Source organism: Salvelinus fontinalis, chromosome 23 (assembly GCF_029448725.1).
Source record: "Salvelinus fontinalis isolate EN_2023a chromosome 23, ASM2944872v1, whole genome shotgun sequence".
Classification (NCBI taxonomy): domain Eukaryota; kingdom Metazoa; phylum Chordata; class Actinopteri; order Salmoniformes; family Salmonidae; genus Salvelinus; species Salvelinus fontinalis.
The window spans coordinates 37356078-37374061 of NC_074687.1; the positions used below are offsets into that span (position 1 = coordinate 37356078).

At 43.5% G+C, this 17984-nt stretch overlaps 2 protein-coding genes across 2 annotated transcripts in view; both read left to right on the forward strand.

The window, feature by feature from the left end:
* The window catches only part of LOC129821243 (dual 3',5'-cyclic-AMP and -GMP phosphodiesterase 11A), a 56706-nt gene that overhangs the window by 25881 nt on the left and 12841 nt on the right, over positions 1–17984 (forward strand). The window contains exons 10-18 of the mRNA XM_055878676.1: positions 7218–7268; positions 8960–9106; positions 10004–10111; positions 10594–10703; positions 13459–13549; positions 15056–15156; positions 15467–15544; positions 15642–15705; positions 15855–15929. Coding sequence (XP_055734651.1) covers positions 7218–7268; positions 8960–9106; positions 10004–10111; positions 10594–10703; positions 13459–13549; positions 15056–15156; positions 15467–15544; positions 15642–15705; positions 15855–15929 — 825 coding nt within the window. The remainder of the gene's footprint in view (positions 1–7217; positions 7269–8959; positions 9107–10003; positions 10112–10593; positions 10704–13458; positions 13550–15055; positions 15157–15466; positions 15545–15641; positions 15706–15854; positions 15930–17984) is intronic.
* Positions 771–7209, forward strand: LOC129821245 (uncharacterized protein DKFZp434B061-like). The gene is made up of 2 exons (XM_055878681.1): positions 771–4012; positions 4126–7209. Exon 1 carries the CDS (start codon positions 1144–1146, stop codon positions 1819–1821), a length of 678 nt encoding a protein of 225 aa, XP_055734656.1. The 5' UTR covers positions 771–1143; the 3' UTR covers positions 1822–4012; positions 4126–7209.

Consider the following 17984-nt stretch of genomic DNA (forward strand, 5'->3'; position numbering starts at 1 on the left):
TTGTACATCTAGCTAAGGTGTTTGGTGCAGTATTACTCAAGTTAAAACATTTGCATGAAAAACTAGTCAGTGCGCTTTAGAGAGTAAATCGAGCCAGCTGCTGCTGGTTGCGCTCAGGACTGATTTCTGAGAACATGTCTACAACTTCATCAGCAGCAATCTGTCAAACTATTTTAAATAAAGCACAAGCTACACTGTTTATCAGTCCCGAAAATCAATAGCTAGCTAGCTAATTTCCATCTCTGTGTTTGTCAATGAAGCTAGCTAGTAGTAGCTAGCAGGCACATTAGGCAGGCAGACCAGTTTAGCTAAATCAGAAAATATTTCTCGCATGGAATAGCCTTCATTTCTCAGAACAAGAATAGACTGATGAGTTTCAGAAGAAAGGTCTTTGTTTCTGGCCATTTCGTGCCTGTGATCGAACCCACAAATGCTGATGCTCCAGATACTCATCTAGTCTAAAGAAGGCCAGTTGTATTGCTTCTTTAATCAGGACAACAGTTTTCAGCTGTGCTAACATAATTGCAAAAGGGTTTTCTAATCATTTTGCCTTTTAAAATTATAAACTTGGATTAGCCATTGGAACACAGGAGTGATGGTTGCTCATAATGGGCCTCTGTACGCCTATGTAGATATTCCATAAAAAAACAGCCATTTCCAGCTACAATAGTCATTTACAACATTAACAATGTCTACACTGTATTTCTGATCAATTTGATGTTATTTTAATGGACCAAAATTGTGCTTCTTTCAAAAACATTTCTAAGTGACCCCAAACTTTGGAACGGTAGTGTATGTCACGCCTGCTCCCACTCCCCCTCTCTGGCACTCGAGGGCGCCAGGCTGCTCTTCATTACGCACACCAGTCACCATCATTACGCGCATTAGCGCGTCATTGGATTCACCTGGACCACTTCACTTTCTTGATTGCCCCCTCTATATCTGTCTGTTCTTCAGTTTGATCCATGTGTCAGCATTAATGTCGCTTTGTTTCCCCTGTCCAGACACTGTCTGTGTTTTGTTTCTTGTCCGTTATTTATTAAATGTTCACTCCCTGTACTTGCTTCTCGTCTCCCAGTGTCTGTCCTTACAGAATGCTGACACCAATGTTGGGAGTTGTTTTGTTTTTTGTTTTGGTTGGTGATGTTGGGTGCGGCTGCCGAAGGAACCGGGGATGCCTCAGCTGGCTCGTTGGGCTTCCATGCCTTAGCTGGCTCGAGAGGTTTTCTTGCCTTGGTTGGCTCGGCAGGCTCCCATCCCACGTCATGCTTCAGCCGGCTCGGCAGGCTCCCACGCCTCAGCCGGCTCGGCAGGCTCCCACGCCTCAACCGACTCGGCAGGCTCCCACACCTCAGCAGGCTCGGCATGCTCCCATCTCACGTCATGCTTCAGCCGGCTCGGCAGGCTCCCACGCCTCAACCGACTCGGCAGGCTCCCACACCTCAGCAGGCTCGGCAGGCTCCCATCCCACGTCATGCTTCAGCCGGCTCGGCAGGCTCCCACGCCTCAGCCGGCTCGGCAGGCTCCCACGCCTCAACCGACTCGGCAGGCTCCCACACCTCAGCAGGCTCGGCAGGCTCCCATCCCACGTCTTGCTTCAGCCGGCTCGGCAGGCTCCCACGCCTCAGCCGGCTCGGCAGGCTCCCACGCCTCAACCGACTCGGCAGGCTCCCACACCTCAGCAGGCTCGGCAGGCTCCCATCCCACGTCATGCCTCAGCCGGCTCGTCGGGCTCCAACGCCTCGGCCGACTCGTCGGGCTCCCATGCCTCGGCCGGCCCATCAAGCTCGCCCAGGTGGGATGCCTGGGTGGCGCCCCTAGGGGGCGGGGTAATGTCACGCCTGGGCTGCCCATCATTACGTACACCTGTCACCATCGTTATGCGCATCAGCACTTCATTGGACTCACCTGGACTCCATCACTTTGTTGATGGCCCCCTCTATATCTGTCTGTTCCTCAGAGTCATCCCGTGTCAGCATTAATGTCGTTATGTTTCCCCTGTCCAGACGCTGTCCGTGTTTTGTTTCTTGTCTGTTATTGATTAAATGTTCACTTCCTGTACTTGCTTCTCGTCTCCCAGCGTCTGTCCTTACAACATAGGCTGTTTTCAACCGGAGTTGTTTTTTGCGTTCAGTTGCTCTTTAAACAAAATATATTGTGTCAGTGGTATCCTGAATGGTTTCTCATCAAATCCTATTTTATTGTGTATAATGACCAAAATTACAGCAGGATTGATATTTGAATGGAATTTGGTCTGCGTTTAGTCTATCCAATTTGGTTCCAGTAGTAGATGTCCAGTATGGATATTAGGATACTGTGCTGTTGTTTTAGTGTGGCAACACATTTGGGTGGTCAGTTGACCTACTACAATGGACTGTACTGCAGGGCTCTGGTGACTCCACTGTGGCGTCTGACTCAGACAGTCCACTGACACCATCAGGAAAGCTCTCCCATGCTGGCTACTGTGCCACTCTCCTTTTCTCTTCTCTTACCTTCTTCTCTTTCCTCTCTGTCCTGGTTTCCTCTCTCCCACTCTCCTTTTCTCTTCTCTTCCCTTCTTCTCTTTCCTCTCTGTCCTGGTTTCCTCTCTCCCACTCTCCTTTTCTCTTCTCTTCCCTTCTTCTCTTTCCTCTCTGTCCTGGTTTCCTCTCTCCCACTCTCCTTTTCTCTTCTCTTCCCTTATTCACTTTCCTCTCTGTCCTGGTTTCCTCTCTCCCACTCTCCTTTTCTCTTCTCTTCCCTTCTTCTCTTTCCTCAGTCCTGGTTTCCTCTCTCCCACTCTCCTTTTCTCTTCTCTTCCCTTCTTCTCTTTCCTCTGTCCTGGTTTCCTCTCCCACACTCTCTTTTTCTCTCTTCTGTTATAGTGGACTCAGTGCCTCCTTTTATTTAATTTATTTTAACCTTTATTTAACTAGGCAAGTCAGTTAATAAGACAAATTCTTATTTTACAATGACAGCCTATCCCGGCCAAACCCTCACCTAACCCGGACGACGCTGGGCCAATTGTGCACCGCCCTATGGGACTCCCGATCACGGCCGGTTGTGATACAGCCCGGGATCGAACCAGGGACTATAGAGACGCCTCTAGCACTGCGATGCAGTGCCTTAGACCGCTGCACCACTCAGGAGCTTTTAGTGTCATAGTTCTACATCATATTTCTACATCAGTGAGCATCAATGGATCCCTGTTTGTAGTCTGCACTCCACAAAGGGCCATATTAATTTTTAAAGAGAGATTGTGAAAAGCAATCCCTTATCTGATCAATAATAAGGCATGCAAGACTGATCAGCTTCTTCTATGCTTTTTGTGAGAGAGAGGACAGTGCTCTCAAGTGTGCTGTGCAGGTTGCCTCGTTGTTGGGGACAGGGCGGCAGGAAGGAAGCCTGGGATAGAGCATAGTGAAGAGCGGCATAGGAAGGAATGGCTATGAGGAAAATACGAGCGTGGAGATGCATTGCCTTTGGCAGCAATGAATAAACATGAGCTCTCTTGATCAAATAAGGAACTGCAAGGCTGCTGCGCAAGGTATTTCTCCTAGGAGATGGAGGAAGCAAAGGGAATGACATCGGGGCTGACATCTCGGTTCCCCCAGCATTCCTCAGCATGGAGGGTTCAGAGCTTTAGGGGCAGATCACAATTTACTGTGGGGGGGGTCTGAATAAATGGGTTGGATGGATGACTTCGATAGTCCAGCAATCGAATTACAAGTCATTCATATGCTAATAATCCAAATATTCTGCTTAAATAGATCTTGCACTGCTACCCTCAGCATTCACTATTCTTATTGGAGGTCAGAACAGGAAATGGAACCTGAATTTATCCTTTCTGTGTGTGGAAAAAATATTCTGCCGCATGGATACACCTACAGGCGGGAACGACAGACTGCAAAATAAGTCCTCCTGGAAGTGCACTGAATATGATGTTTTTCGAATGCTGAGGTCGCATAACCCTCACTAATGGGGTTATCTCCAAGTTATCTGAAGATCACAAGAAAGACAATGTTTCCCATAGGTATGTCTTGTTTGTTGTTTAGCATAATAATGGCAGTCTTCTTCTTATGATTACAGCATGCCCAAGGCCAATAACATGGTTGCTAATCTTCTCCTATCTTTTTTTTTCTTCAGAATTATGGAAGTGCTATGATGCTGTCCTGCAAGACTTGGTGGAGACCAACAACAGAGTGGAGGGCTGGCATCGTAAAATGTAGGCAAATCTTGGCATATAGAGGCACTGCAACGACAGCAGCAAAGAGGTGAAATGAGAATGGAGCAGCAACTTGCTGGTGTTCCACCGCCATGGCAAAGACCCCACTACCGCAAGCAATAGAAGTATCTGAAGTCACTGGTTGAGGAGTATACGACTCAATAGCTGGAGTCTTCCCCGAAGAGAAAAAATAGGACCTAGCCTACTTGGACACTTGTTCGTGACACTTATCAATTTCAACAACTCCAAAATCCTTATCAGACCAGAACACAAAGCACATTCTTGGACGATTTGTTCATGAACTGGTTTTTACGGAAGAGCATTGTTATGTAACCTACTCATATTTTTGGGTTACTTGTTTTAGGCCTACTTGTTTTTGCATTATCATTTTTTGTATTTTGATAAGCCTTTTTTGTTGATAACTAAATGTTTTATAGTGAATGGTTGGTGCTAATGGATGGTGCAAAAACAAGATAAAACTAAATCCATTCTTTGAAACAAAAATACATTGTAGAAACTAGATACAGGCCTTCAGCCTTTATGTAACCATATGAATTAATTTATATACAATATTCTGCCAATATGAACTAATGTATATAGGCCTAGCCTACAATATTCTGCCCATATGAACTAATGTATATAGCCCTAGCCTACAATATTCTGCCCATATGAACTAATGTATATAGGCCTAGCCTACAATATTCTGCCCATAGGAACAAATTAATTGTAGGCCATACCTGAACCAATTTCTGTAGGCTATATATATAATATTTTGCCCATATGAATGAATGTATATACAATATTGGTAGCCATGTGTGATTTAATGAATAGCAGTAAACATGCAGTGCCTGCCCATATGAACGAATGTACCTTATAGGCTATATAATATTTATAGCCATTCATAATTTAATGAAAAGCAGTAAACATTGTTTGGCATGATTTAATAACAGACTCATAAACAGAATCACGCAATAGGCTACAGCTCACTTCACAGCTTCCCCTGTGCTTCACAGCTTTCCCGGGAAACTCCATGTATTGTAGCCTCACCCCGACGAAAGATCAACTTCTGCAGTGTTTGCGTTAAAATATTGCATGTTGCGGTGGTGCAACATGTAAGTGTAGAACTGTCCGTTAATTAAAGCTCACTACAAGCGCTATGCAGACACAAGACAGAGTGTTGCAATGTTGTCACACATCCTTGTAATAGATGAAAACCGAGACAGTCGTGGGGGCAGTGTTGTCACTTGGTTCCTGATCTGATCTATAGGCTATGTGAAATGGTAGCACCTGCTGGAGCCAACTAGCTAGCCATGTGCTTTTTTTCTCCCAGACCAAAACATGAAGCCATATTTTTTTAATCATACAGTACATTTGATTATTTCACATGGAGATGTCGAAAGCTAAAAAGGCTGGCTAACAGGCTAAAGCCCACTAGCTAGACTGCCAGCTAGCTACTATCTAATATTTTTAATAACTAACCCAAGATTGACCACAGCCTGTTGTTTCCAATGGGAACACATTAATCATAGTGGGCAGAACAAGCAAGGAGGTGGGCAGAGCCAAGCACGAGCTAGCGAGATCCTACTAGTGCGTTCTAGCATGTATTTGCATATTTCTGTTAGGGAATTCCTACTCTGGAATTCATGTTACCAAAAGGTGTCCACTACTCCAAAAATCTCCACCCACGTGCACGCAGGCACATAGATCCACGGTGTGAAGCTTATAGTAACTGTTGTGGAAATTCCCCAATAAGGACTCAAACTCAATGTAAATGAACCAATCTTTAGTATCACGGTCGGAAAGGTTCACAAACTCAATCCAAGCATGATCAAAACTCTGAAGAGGCCATTCCCTTTCAGTCCTCTTCTACTGCTACACAAACAAGTCATATAAGCATGATTTACATTATTCATTATTCATCATTAACGTTGGTTCCTGCACGTGACTGATTGACACCTCACAAGGCTTCTTCTCTAAATGCTGGGACCTTGAAACTGAGATACTCCTTTTGGTTCCCAGAACAGTGTTCTGGGCGTGCTGCCAATTGGTCTGAGGAGGAGGTCACAGTCACCTGCACAAACCAAGATGGAGTGAGAGGAGATGCTGTTTACAATTCAAGGCTTAGCTCATCAGACAATAACATTTTCTCTCACATAACCTTTAGAGCAGATTGAGGTGGTCAGTCATTGACACCAAAGGTTTTTCTTATTTGGTCCACAGGCATAGCTTAGCAGAAGTGCTCCATAAATAACCTTTGTTAAAGTCCTTTTAAGACCTATTAAGTATTACTGACTATGACTGAGTGTAGTGTAAGTGAGCTAAGTGTAGTGAGCATGACTTGATATCTATAGCCAGTGTTATGAATATGAAATACTGTATGTAAAATATACTGTATGTGCTTCCAGTGGTGTAAAGTACTTAGGTAAAAATACTTTAAAGTACTACCTATGTTTTTTTGTGGCATCTGTACTTTACTATTTATATTTTTGACAACTTTTACTTTCCTACAATCCTAAAGAAAAGAATGTACTTTTTACTCAATACATTTTCCCTGACACCCAAAAGTACTTACATTTTGAATGCCTAGCAGGACAGGAAAGTGGTCCAATTCATGCACGTATCAAGAGAACATCCCTGGGCATCCCTACTGCCTCTGATCTGGCGGACTCACTAAACACAAATGCTTCGTTCGTAATTATGTCTGAGTGTTGGAGTGTCCCTCTGGCTATCAATAAATAAATACAAATAAGAAAATTGTGCTCTCTGGTTTGCTTAATTTAAGTAGTTATAAATGATTAATACTTTTACTTTTGATACTTAAGTACAGTATATTTTAGCAATTACATTGACCTTTGATACTAAAAATAAATACTTTTAGACTTTTACATAATTAATATTTTACTAGGTGACTTTCACTTTTACTTGAGTCATTTTCTATAGAGGTATCTTTACTTTTACTCAAGTATGACAATTGGGTACTTTTTTCACCACTGTGTTCTGTATTCTTTTGCAGGTTCTGTCATACCATGCAACCTGTTCCAAGACTGAGGTCGACAAATTCAAGGTATTAGGTCTTATTCTTATATGAGAGAGAAAGTGTGTGTGTGTGTGTGTGTGTGTGTGTGTGTGTGTGTGTGTGTGTGTGTGTGTGTGTGTGTGTGTGTGTGTGTGTGTGTGTGTGTGTGTGTGTGTGTGTGTTAGTCATCGCTAGCATTCACTGGTTGAAGTTGAAGTAACTTTTGAGTGTAATGGAGTTGACTGGTGACTTTGACATGAATATATATATATATCATTCACAACAATGGTACGGGAGCTATAATACAGTTATAATACAAAAAAACTACGTGTGTTGTTATTACTTGTATTATTTTACTATAATTGGGCAACTCAAACGGCTGGTTGAGATGTTTGTGATGCATTATCTATTAAAGCTTAAGTAAAGCAAACAAACATTCTTCATTTCTGACTTATACTGATGCTAAATACACATATTTTGCAGAATAATAATAATATTATATATACTGAACAAAAGAACGTGAACTGTGAGGAAAACCCCATTTGTAGTTCACCGCCCAGAGTAATATGTTTTTTTCAATTAAGAGATAACTTTCGGGATGAAGCTTTGTCACACATTACCTTCCAATGTAAAATGAGAAATCATTAATGGTACTACATGATAGGAATAGATTGATGGCTTCGCTTCACGGACCTCATTTTCCAATTGCTTCCCTGGACTGCAGTGTGGTGCAAGGCAGCGTACTGTATACACAGGTCGGGGCAGTACTCCTTCAAGTCCCACATGAAAACAACTAATTGTGGTATTTGGAATGAATAAGTCAATCAATAGCCAATCACTTTCATTGCATTATTTAGAGAGTAATAGAGCGTGCCTCTGGAACCAATCCGAGAAAAAAGAAACATTCTCAGAACTGTGTGATGTGTGATGTGTTAAATGTCTTTCTTGCTCTTTGATATGGGGCTTGTCCCGGTGGCCATTAGCACTGAGCATCAGCCATGCAATGTGACATCTGTCAGATCTCCCCCTCACCACATGCAGGCACAGCACAGTGCTCAGCAGCACCCACCCTGCCTTTATCCGTTTCATAACTGGCCTACATACAGAACCTCAGTAAACACACTCTACCCCAGATTCCGGAGAATTGTAAATGTCACCGGCAAAAAAAAACTTGGCTACAATTCATAACCTAAGGCGTGGAATTAGCCCGACGCACCTGCTGACCTGAAAGACAAACGGTTCCTAGAAAAGGTGGGCTTTCCTGGCTGCTCTGCTCTGCTGTGTTCTCTTGGTGAAAGTGAGGCTGGATGGTACATCACAGGGATTGGGGAAGGAGAACAGCAAAACCTTCACATTCTGAGATGTTACCTTATCCCCCTTAGAAAGAAAGACCAATGGCACATGTAATCCAATAAGACAACAACTTAAATTCTCAGTCTTTCTGAACAATTATGCTTTGATTTTCATTAGAGAGCTCTCTGTGGGTTGAAGTCTTGGGATAATTAAATTGGTTTAGTGGTGTTTCTTTGTTAGTATTATAGGTTAAATATAGAATACTACCACGATTTGTTAATGAGCTCACAGGAAGTTAACAACAATGAATTCCACTGGTGATACTTTCTCATTAATTTTCAACCCTTTCTAAACACGAGCTCTCGGAGTCTTCATTAGCAACTCTCCATGTGTTGAATTTTCACTGTCTCAAAATGACCTCTCTCTCTCTTCTTTCCATAACCCAGGCTGCTAACATCCCCCTTGTTTGCGATTTTGGCATCGATAAGCTTTCCTTTGATGATTTCTCTCTGGATGTAGACGCCATGATAACCGCAGCCCTCAGGATGTTTATGGAGCTGGGCATGGTGCAGAAGTTCAAGATCGACTACGAGGTGAGAGCGGCTCTGACCCAATGCTCTGACAGAGCTCGCTATTCAATCAAATATGCAGTGTGGTATTTACACAGTAGCTTTTTCCACATGGTAAAATACAATTACTGAATGGTTTTCAACAGGAAAGACCTACTACTCCTACTACTACTACTACTGCTACTGCTGCCACACACAGGTAACTGACAAAATAAAGGAAACAAATGCACCTTAGAATAGATTCTACAAGTGTCTGGAACTCTATTGGAGGAATGCGACACCATTCTTCCACGAGAAATTCCATAATTTGGTGTTTTGTTGATGGTGGTGGAAAACACTGTCTCGCCGCCCCAGAATCTGTTCAATTGGGTTGAGATCTGGTGACTGAGACGCTTCTGAGACTGAGATGGTTTACATCGTTTTCATGCTCATCAAACCATTTAGTGACCATTAGTGCCCTGTGGATGGAGGTATTGTCATCCTATGGGGGCATAGCCATGGTAGCCAAAATAATAGTGTGCCCAGCATTTTATACATGACCCTAAGCATGATGGGATGTGTGGAAGCACCTGCTTTCAATACACTTTGTATCCCTCATTTACTCAAGTGTTTCCATTATTTTGGCAGTTACCTGTAGCTTCACAATAGGAAGTGTGTGTTTGTTAACAACAGCAGTGGAAACACTGCTATGGCAGGTTAGATTGAGGCCGCGATTCAATAGGATTGCGGATTTGTACAATGCGCCATTAAAGACATTTCCGATTGAGCCTACATATGCAGCGTAAATAATCTATTTAAAACGTACATTGCAGACAAAGGGCGATCGGATTGAATCGCGGTCTGAGTGTGAGAGCTGATGCACCAGCCTACTGTCTGCTGACGGACCCTGTTCTGTCCTCTTGTGCCCCTGACTCTCTACAGACTCTGTGCAGATGGCTGCTGACGGTCAGGAAGAACTACCGCATGGTGCTGTACCACAACTGGAGGCACGCCTTCAACGTCTGCCAGTGCATGTTCGCCATACTAACGGTGAATATGGAGAACGCACAGGGAGTCTAGCATTAGCCTATCATTAGCCTAAACGGAGACCGTTCAAATACACCACACCTGCCCCAACACATGTGGACACTGACTAATGTGCACCAACTGCGTCATCTTCTGTCCATTGTTCTCCGCTCCTTCTCAATCTTTTTTATGTAATCAAGCACAGCATTATGCATGTCCCATCTGAATTGATTGTGCCAAGAGAGAGATTAAATAGTTGTGTGTAAGCCGTTTAGAGCCGGGGAGTGCTGTGTTTTAATAAATAACTCAGACCTACAGTACACTACTACGAACTGTTAACCCCATAGCGACCTAACTCCAATTTACACATGTTGTTTACTTCATCGCCATGCTCATCCTACCTACAGTGTGTGTGTGTTTTAGTTTATGTTTGTGTGTGTGGGGGTTTATGTTTACTTGTGTGTGTGGCCCCTGGGTGACATCCTGTCCCTGCTGTGTCCCTATAGACGGCAGGCTTCCAAGAGACCCTGACGGAGATTGAGATCCTGGCTCTTATAGTGGGCTGTGTCTGTCACGACCTGGACCACAGAGGAACCAACAACGCCTTCCAGGCCAAGTGGGTGACCCTGTCCGTAGACACACGCACGCTTGCAGGCACACATGCACAAGCACTCTAGTGATGCGTGGGTCAGTTGTTTATTCACCCGCACCCCGCCCGTAATTGATAATAATCTATCCGCAACCGACAAGCTATATATGATCAAGTGAAAATCTGATGCCGCACCCAACCCTAACCCGCAAAAATAGAAAATGCTCAGTCAGAGATGCCAGAATTATTTTGCTACGGGGGCTGTAGGATTTATTTTGTAAAGATTAATTTACATCGCCCTATATTTCTGCTTAGAATTTCTGACATTTGGTAGTCAACTTGTCTATAATTAGATACATCTCTTCTGTCATTACTTGTTGCCCTAGAAGAAGACTACATTTCCAAATGACATCAGTTTGACCTGTTTTAAGGGAATTACAAGCTGTGAAAACAGCCCAACATGTTTCTGATACGATTTCAGTTCGGCTTGGATGCATATTTTATGTGGTGGAAATACTATCAGCTTTTATGACGCTGATAAAGATGGCACATTTACAGACGGTCTCTAACCACGTATTCATTATCTCAAGATGCTGAAAGAAATAAATCACATTTCTCCACTCCTGTTCCCTAAAAATGTACATTTGGTGTATAATTTTAATGTAAAAACTGCTTAATTCAGCAGGAGTTTATATTATGTTAGGCTATGTGAGAGGTTGTAGACCATTGGCGGTCGGTGCTGTTGCACACTCTTGCCTGCATCTAGCTGATCTAGGGTGTAATCATTAGTCCAACAGTTGCAAACAAGAGTTTATATTGGTCAAAGTCAGGTATGTTTATCCCCGTTTCGTTCCGTTTGCTTCCGTTTAGGAAACGTTTTTCAACAGAATTGGTGGAATGAATACATCCCTGATCACACGCAAACGTTGTATTCCTTCTCTCATCTATGCGCTCTCCTCCTCTCACCTTTTCCCCTCGCTTGTGGACTTCAGTGCACAACGCAGCTGTCTGTGACCAGGCAAAAAAAACTTTACACATAGCCTACATCGTTGTCACCATATTAGCTAAAGTAGCGTCATTGTCAACATAGCTAGTAGAACTAACACGTTAGTAAACCTTCTTCAATCATGCAGTACAGTATACAGCCAGTATGCAGTTGAGCAGTTATACCGGTGGGCTCCAGTGGCAATAAATTACCTTGACGGAAGAGTTCCAGTGTTGGATAGTCATAGCAAGCTAGCTAGCATAGCATCCGTCTGTTTGAGCCGGGTATTTGAGTAAGCTAAACTAGCTAGCTGCATTTGATAGCTCAGTAAGTGAAAGTGAGAAAAAAAAAATGAAATCTCTCTCCACATTTTATGCACTGCAGTGCTAGCTAGCTGTAGCTTATGCTTTCAGTACTAGATTAATTCTCTGATCCTTTGATTGGATGGACAACATCTCAGTTCATGCTGCAAGAGCTCTGATAGGTTGGAAGAAGTCCCCTGGAAGTTGTCATAATTACAGTGTAAGTCTATGGAAGGGGGTGAGAACCATCAGCCTCATAGGTTTTGTATTGAAGTCAATGTACCCAGAGGAGGACAGAAGCTAGCTGTCCTCCAGCTACACCGTGGTGCTACCCTACAGAGTGCTGTTGAGGCTACTGTAGATCTTCATTACAGAACAGTGTGTTTTAATCAATTATTTGGTGACGTGAATATATTTTGTATAGTTATTATCTAACTTTTTAAGCGTTTCACTATTAAAATGTTTATGAAATTCACTGAGGAGGATGGTCCTCCCTTTCCTCCTCTGAGGAGCCTCCACTGTTATAGACAGTACAGTTCCCTTGACGTGCCATATTTGAAGTCCCAGTTTTGTGACTGTCAAATTTGTACAGGGCCTCACAATCATCACACATAATATCTTTCTCAAACATTAGGCTACTGTTCTGGCCCTCCCTTGTCTTTATTTTCATCTCTCCATTTCAGAACTTTTCTCAAACTTAATTCATCTCCAACCTTTTTGCCTCAGTGGATCAGCGTTAACTTTTCTACCCAAGTTTCCAAAAGCATTTGGTAATTGTTGTGTATTTGGCTCGCGTACAAGTTAGACCTTAAAGCTTAGGCTTACGCACTAACGCCAGATAAAAATAATGAAAGAAAAAAACTCAATGTAGTCTATCAGTATTAATTGCACAATAATTATACATTCATGGATCTTTTATGCATTGTTTTCTCTCTATGAGTCAACCCACCCATCACTAACACACACACACTCTGTGCTCTGCTAGCCCTCCTGCAACAATCTGTTATAATCCAGCCCAGCTCAACTAGAGTGGAGAAACAAATTGCATAAGATGTACATAGGAGTCTGTTTGAGGGAGAGAGAGAGGAGAGAGAGAGAGAGAGAGGAGAGAGAGAGTTTAAACGCGGCTGGGGTGGAGAGCACAATTAGAGCCGCAGGAAAAACAACTGTTGAATCTAGTGGATCTGCCCACACACCGCAGTCACCATCAGGAGCCCATGTGTCATTTTGACCCATTGGCCCAGAATGATTCCAGATGGTGAACACTGAAGGTTCTCCCTCCACAGACTCTGATATTAGCTTCACTTGCTGCAATATTGAGCTGTGAGAACATGTTGACAGTGGACTGTGGAGTGATTTAGTGAAGAGACTTAGAGAGGTCTCAATGGAGGATCCTCTCTCTTCCAGTGTTTTTGTTGTGCTTTGCCTGTTTAACCCTTTCTCTCGCTATGTATCCCCCTTTCTCTCTTTGTCTTTCTCTCTTTGACTTTCTCAGGACAGGTTCAGCCTTGTCTCTGTTGTATGGAACCTCAGCTACTCTCGAGCATCACCACTTCAACCACGCCGTAATGATCCTGCAGAGTGAGGTGAGCTACATCACTGTGTCACTACTGACAGACTACAAACATCATTTTGTGCAGGATTACAAAAAGCCACGTTCTCAGCGCGAGAAGCGATCAGAATAGACAAACATCACGCTACTCCCCGCCCCCCCCTCAAAAAAATCAATGTCATTACAAAAACAATGATTGGTTGAGAGAGAAGTTTTAAGCAAGCGACTGATTTTGTGTGGTCAGACAGACAGGTGGTAATTAGCTGTGTTTTCATGGTGTCTGCTGAAACAAGAGCTAGCCAGCAGGGCTCCAATAGACTCGTTATCACCACGCTGACGACACAGTAAGCTGACAAATGTTTGCTGTGACTAGCATAATGGTTTCTGTTGACACAGGGGCTGAATTACTGCCATGGTCATTAGCATATCATTGAGCAGTGCGTCTAATTGAAGGGGAAAAGAACGAGCGCACGGATTCAGTCCACCAAACAGCAGGAACCATTAATTAAAACGGAACGTCTCGACGAACGAACGCCACTCTCTCCGCTATCAGCCTTTCTCTCTCTCTCTCTCTCTCTCTCTTTTCCTCTCATTAAGATAGAGTGAAGAAGAAAAAAAACTCTATGTCTCTGACGTTAAGGTATTCAATATTTCATGGGAACCAATGAACTGAGGATCGAGGCTGGTCTTGCAGTGCTGGAGAAAACCTCAGTCTCAGCTCGAGCGTGAACAGAGAGAATCAGGGGTCACCCTGTTCAAGAAGCCCCTCTCTCCTTCCCCATATCTCTCTTCTTGGGCATTCCCCTGGTGAAGGGCACTCTAAGTGGGACTGGGATATATTATATATATATATATGATGAAGAGAGATCTGTTGGAATGATATGAAAAGGAGAGAGAGTGAGAAGTGGCACTTACTTCTTAAGAGCTTTCCCTCTGATCCCTGATGGTTCGTCTTCCTGCCTCTGGCAGATTTGCCTTTGACTCCAGACACACACACACACACACACACACACACACACACACACACACACACACACACACACACACACACACACACACACACACACACACACACACACACACACACAGACACAGACACACACAGTGAGTGTCACGCTCACACCATCCCCTTTATCACCACTACACATAAAGATGTGACACTTGAGGAGTCCCTCTCAAGTCACAGACTGAATGTGCTGACAGCCACAAAGTCATGCTGGAGCTGCTAGTCAGATCATGACACCTTTATTTTGCTCATGTACAGATTGGACTAGATTTTGCCACAAAACACTGTTTAGGTCATTTATTCACCTGTACCGGGTTAAGGGAATCCATAAAAAATATTGTGTTCACGTTGATGAAGTAAACAAAGCCTGGTACCAGATCTGTTTGTGCTCTTGCCAACGTATATGCTGTCATTGTTGAGCCAAGAGTGACAGGGAGTTACAGGGAGCATAATAGCACAAACAGACCGGCACTCAGGCTGAATTAGACAGTGATTAATGAAATGTTTTGTGAGCCTCTTCTTCTGTGTGTGCAGGGACACAACATCTTCTCCAACCTGTCGTCCAGAGAATACGGTGACCTCATGCAGCTTTTGAAACAGTCCATCCTGGCCACAGACCTCACTCTATACTTTGAGTATGTACTTTATTGTATCCGGCAGATGGGATTAGATATAAACATATTTGACGATATCGTCTCATACAGCAAGCATAAAGCGTAGTGCAGTCAGTGTAGTTGTTTTGTGGATATTATAGCGTAGTTCATCTTATTTCTTTTTTTACATACCAACATGACGTACAGGTAAGAATACATTGTTTGTATTCTCATGCTCACAGCTCTTGGTTAGATAACAAATATTCTAGTCTGTACTGCCTCCTTGTGGATTGTATATCCCTCACACTAGAATGATCAAAATGGCCTAGAATTCATCCTTCCTCTCTTTTAGGAACAGGAACACATTTTTTGAGCTGGTCAACAAAGGCGAATACAACTGGAACGTGAAAGGCCACAGAGACATGTGTAGGTAAGTACATCATTGTGATGTAGAAAACTGGGTGTTTTTCTGAGGGCATTGTGTGTGTTTCAACTGAGATTACGAATGTCTGACTGAACTTTCACAGGTCCATGTTGATGACAGCGTGTGACTTGGGGGCCGTCACCAAACCCTGGGAAATATCACGCAAGGTAAAAAGGACAGGCTATTTCATTCACGCACACCGGAAAAGTGTATATTAGGATATTGTGAATACTCTCAGGCCTGGCATTTCACTGTATTCCTGTAAAAATCCTTGTATTCTCTCATGCTAATAGTTGTTCTGATGTTCTCCTGTTAGGTGGCAGAACTGGTCACCAGTGAGTTTTTTGAGCAGGGGGACAGAGAGAGATCTGAACTGAAGCTCACCCCATCTGTGAGTTCATCATCATATGAGCAAATCTCACTGTTGTTTTTGGGATATATAAAGCCTATGACATAGGCAGTGGTGAAAGTAAGGCTGTACGGTTCGGTACGGCGTCCCAGCAAAATTAAGAGTGGGGGTACACTGTACAGGTAAAACATTTTTTATTTCACCTTTATTTAACCAGGTAGGCCAGTTGAGAACAAGTTCTCATTTACAACTGCGACCTGGCCAAGATAAAGCAAAGCAGTGCGACAAAAACAACAACACAGAGTTACACATGGATGAACAAATGTACAGTCAATAACACAATAGAAAATCTGTATACAGTGTGTGCAAATGAAGTAAGGAGGTAAGGCAATAAATAGGCCAATAGTGGCAAAGTAATTACAATTTAGCAATTTACACTGGAGTGATATATGTGCAGATGAGGATGTGCAAGTAGAAATACTGGTGTGCAAAAGAGCAGAAAAACAAAAACAAATATGGGGATGAGGTAGGTAGTTGGTTGGATGGGCTATTTACAGATGGGTTGTGTACAGCTGCAGTGATCGGTAAGCTGCTCTGACAGCTGACGCTTAAAGTTAGTGAGGGAGATATAAAGTCTCCAACTTCAGGGATTTTTGCAATTCGTTCCAGTCATTGGCAGCAGAGAACTGGAAGGAAAGTTGGCCAAAGTAGGTGTTGGCTTTGGGGATGACCAGTGAAATATGCCTGCTGGAGCATGTGCTACGGGTGGGTGTTGCTATAGTGACCAGTGAGCTGAGATAAGGCGGAGCTTTACCTAGCAAAGACTTATAGATGACCTGGAGCCAGTGGGTTTGACAACGAATATGTAGCGAGGACCAGCCAACGAGAGTATACAGGTCGCAGTGATGGGTAGTATATGGAACTTTGGTGACGAAATGGATGGCACTGTGATAGACTGCATCCAATTTGCTGAGTAGAGTGTTGGAGGCTATTTTGTAAATGACATCGCCGAAGTCAAGGATTGGTAGGATAGTCAGTTTTATGAGGGCATGTTTGGCTGCATGAGTGAAGGAGGCTTTGTTGCGAAATAGGAAGCCGATTCTAGATTTAACTTTGGATTGGAGATGCTTAATATGAGTCTGGAAGGAGAGTTTACAGTCTAGCCAGACACCTAGGTATTTGTAGTTGTCCACATATTCTAAGTCAGAACCGCCTGGAGTAGTGATGCTAGTCGGGCGGCGGGTGCGGACAGCGATCGGTTGAAGAGCATGCATTTAGTTTTACTAGCATTTAAGAGCAGTTGGAGGCCACGGAAGGAGTGTTGCATGGCATTGAAGCTCTTTTGGAAGATTTTTAACACAGTGTCCAAAGAAGGGCCAGATGTATACAGAATGGTGTCGTCTGCGTAGAGGTGGATCAGAGAATCACCAGCAGCAAGAGCGACATCATTGATATATACAGAGAAAAAGAGTCAACCTGAGAATTGAACCCTGTGGCACCCCCATAGAGACTGCCAGAGGTCCGGACAACAGGCCCTCCGATTTGACACACTGAACTCTATCTCAGAAGTAGTTAGTGAACCAGGCGAGGCAGTCATTAGAGAAACCAAGGCTGTTGAATCTTCCTATAAGAATGCTGTGATTGACAGAGTCGAAAGCCTTGGCCAGGTCGATGAAGACGGCTGCACAGTACTGTCTTTTATTGATGGCGGTTATGATATCGTTTAGAACCTTGAGCGTGGCTGAGGTGCACCCGTGACCAGCTCGGAAACCAGATTGCATAGCGGAGAAGGTACGGTGGGATTCGAAATGGTCAGTGATCTGTTTGTTCACGTGGCTTTCAAAGACTTTAGAAAGGCAGGACAGGATGGATATAGGTCTGTAACCATTTTGGTCTAGAGTGTCTCCCCCTTTGAAGAGGGGGATGACCACGGCCACTTTCAAATCTTTAGGAATCTCAGACAATACGAAAGAGAGGTTGAACAGACTAGTAATGGGGGTTGCGACAATGGCGGCGGATCATTTTAGGAGGAGAGGGTCCAGATTGTCTAGCCCAGCTGATTTGTAGGGATCCAGATTTTGCAGCTCTTTCAGAACA

What these genes read in the sequence shown, in the direction of transcription:
- LOC129821245 (XM_055878681.1), top strand. Translation starts at nt 1,144, where the DNA reads ATGTTGGGTGCGGCTGCCGAAGGAACCGGGGATGCCTCAGCTGGCTCG.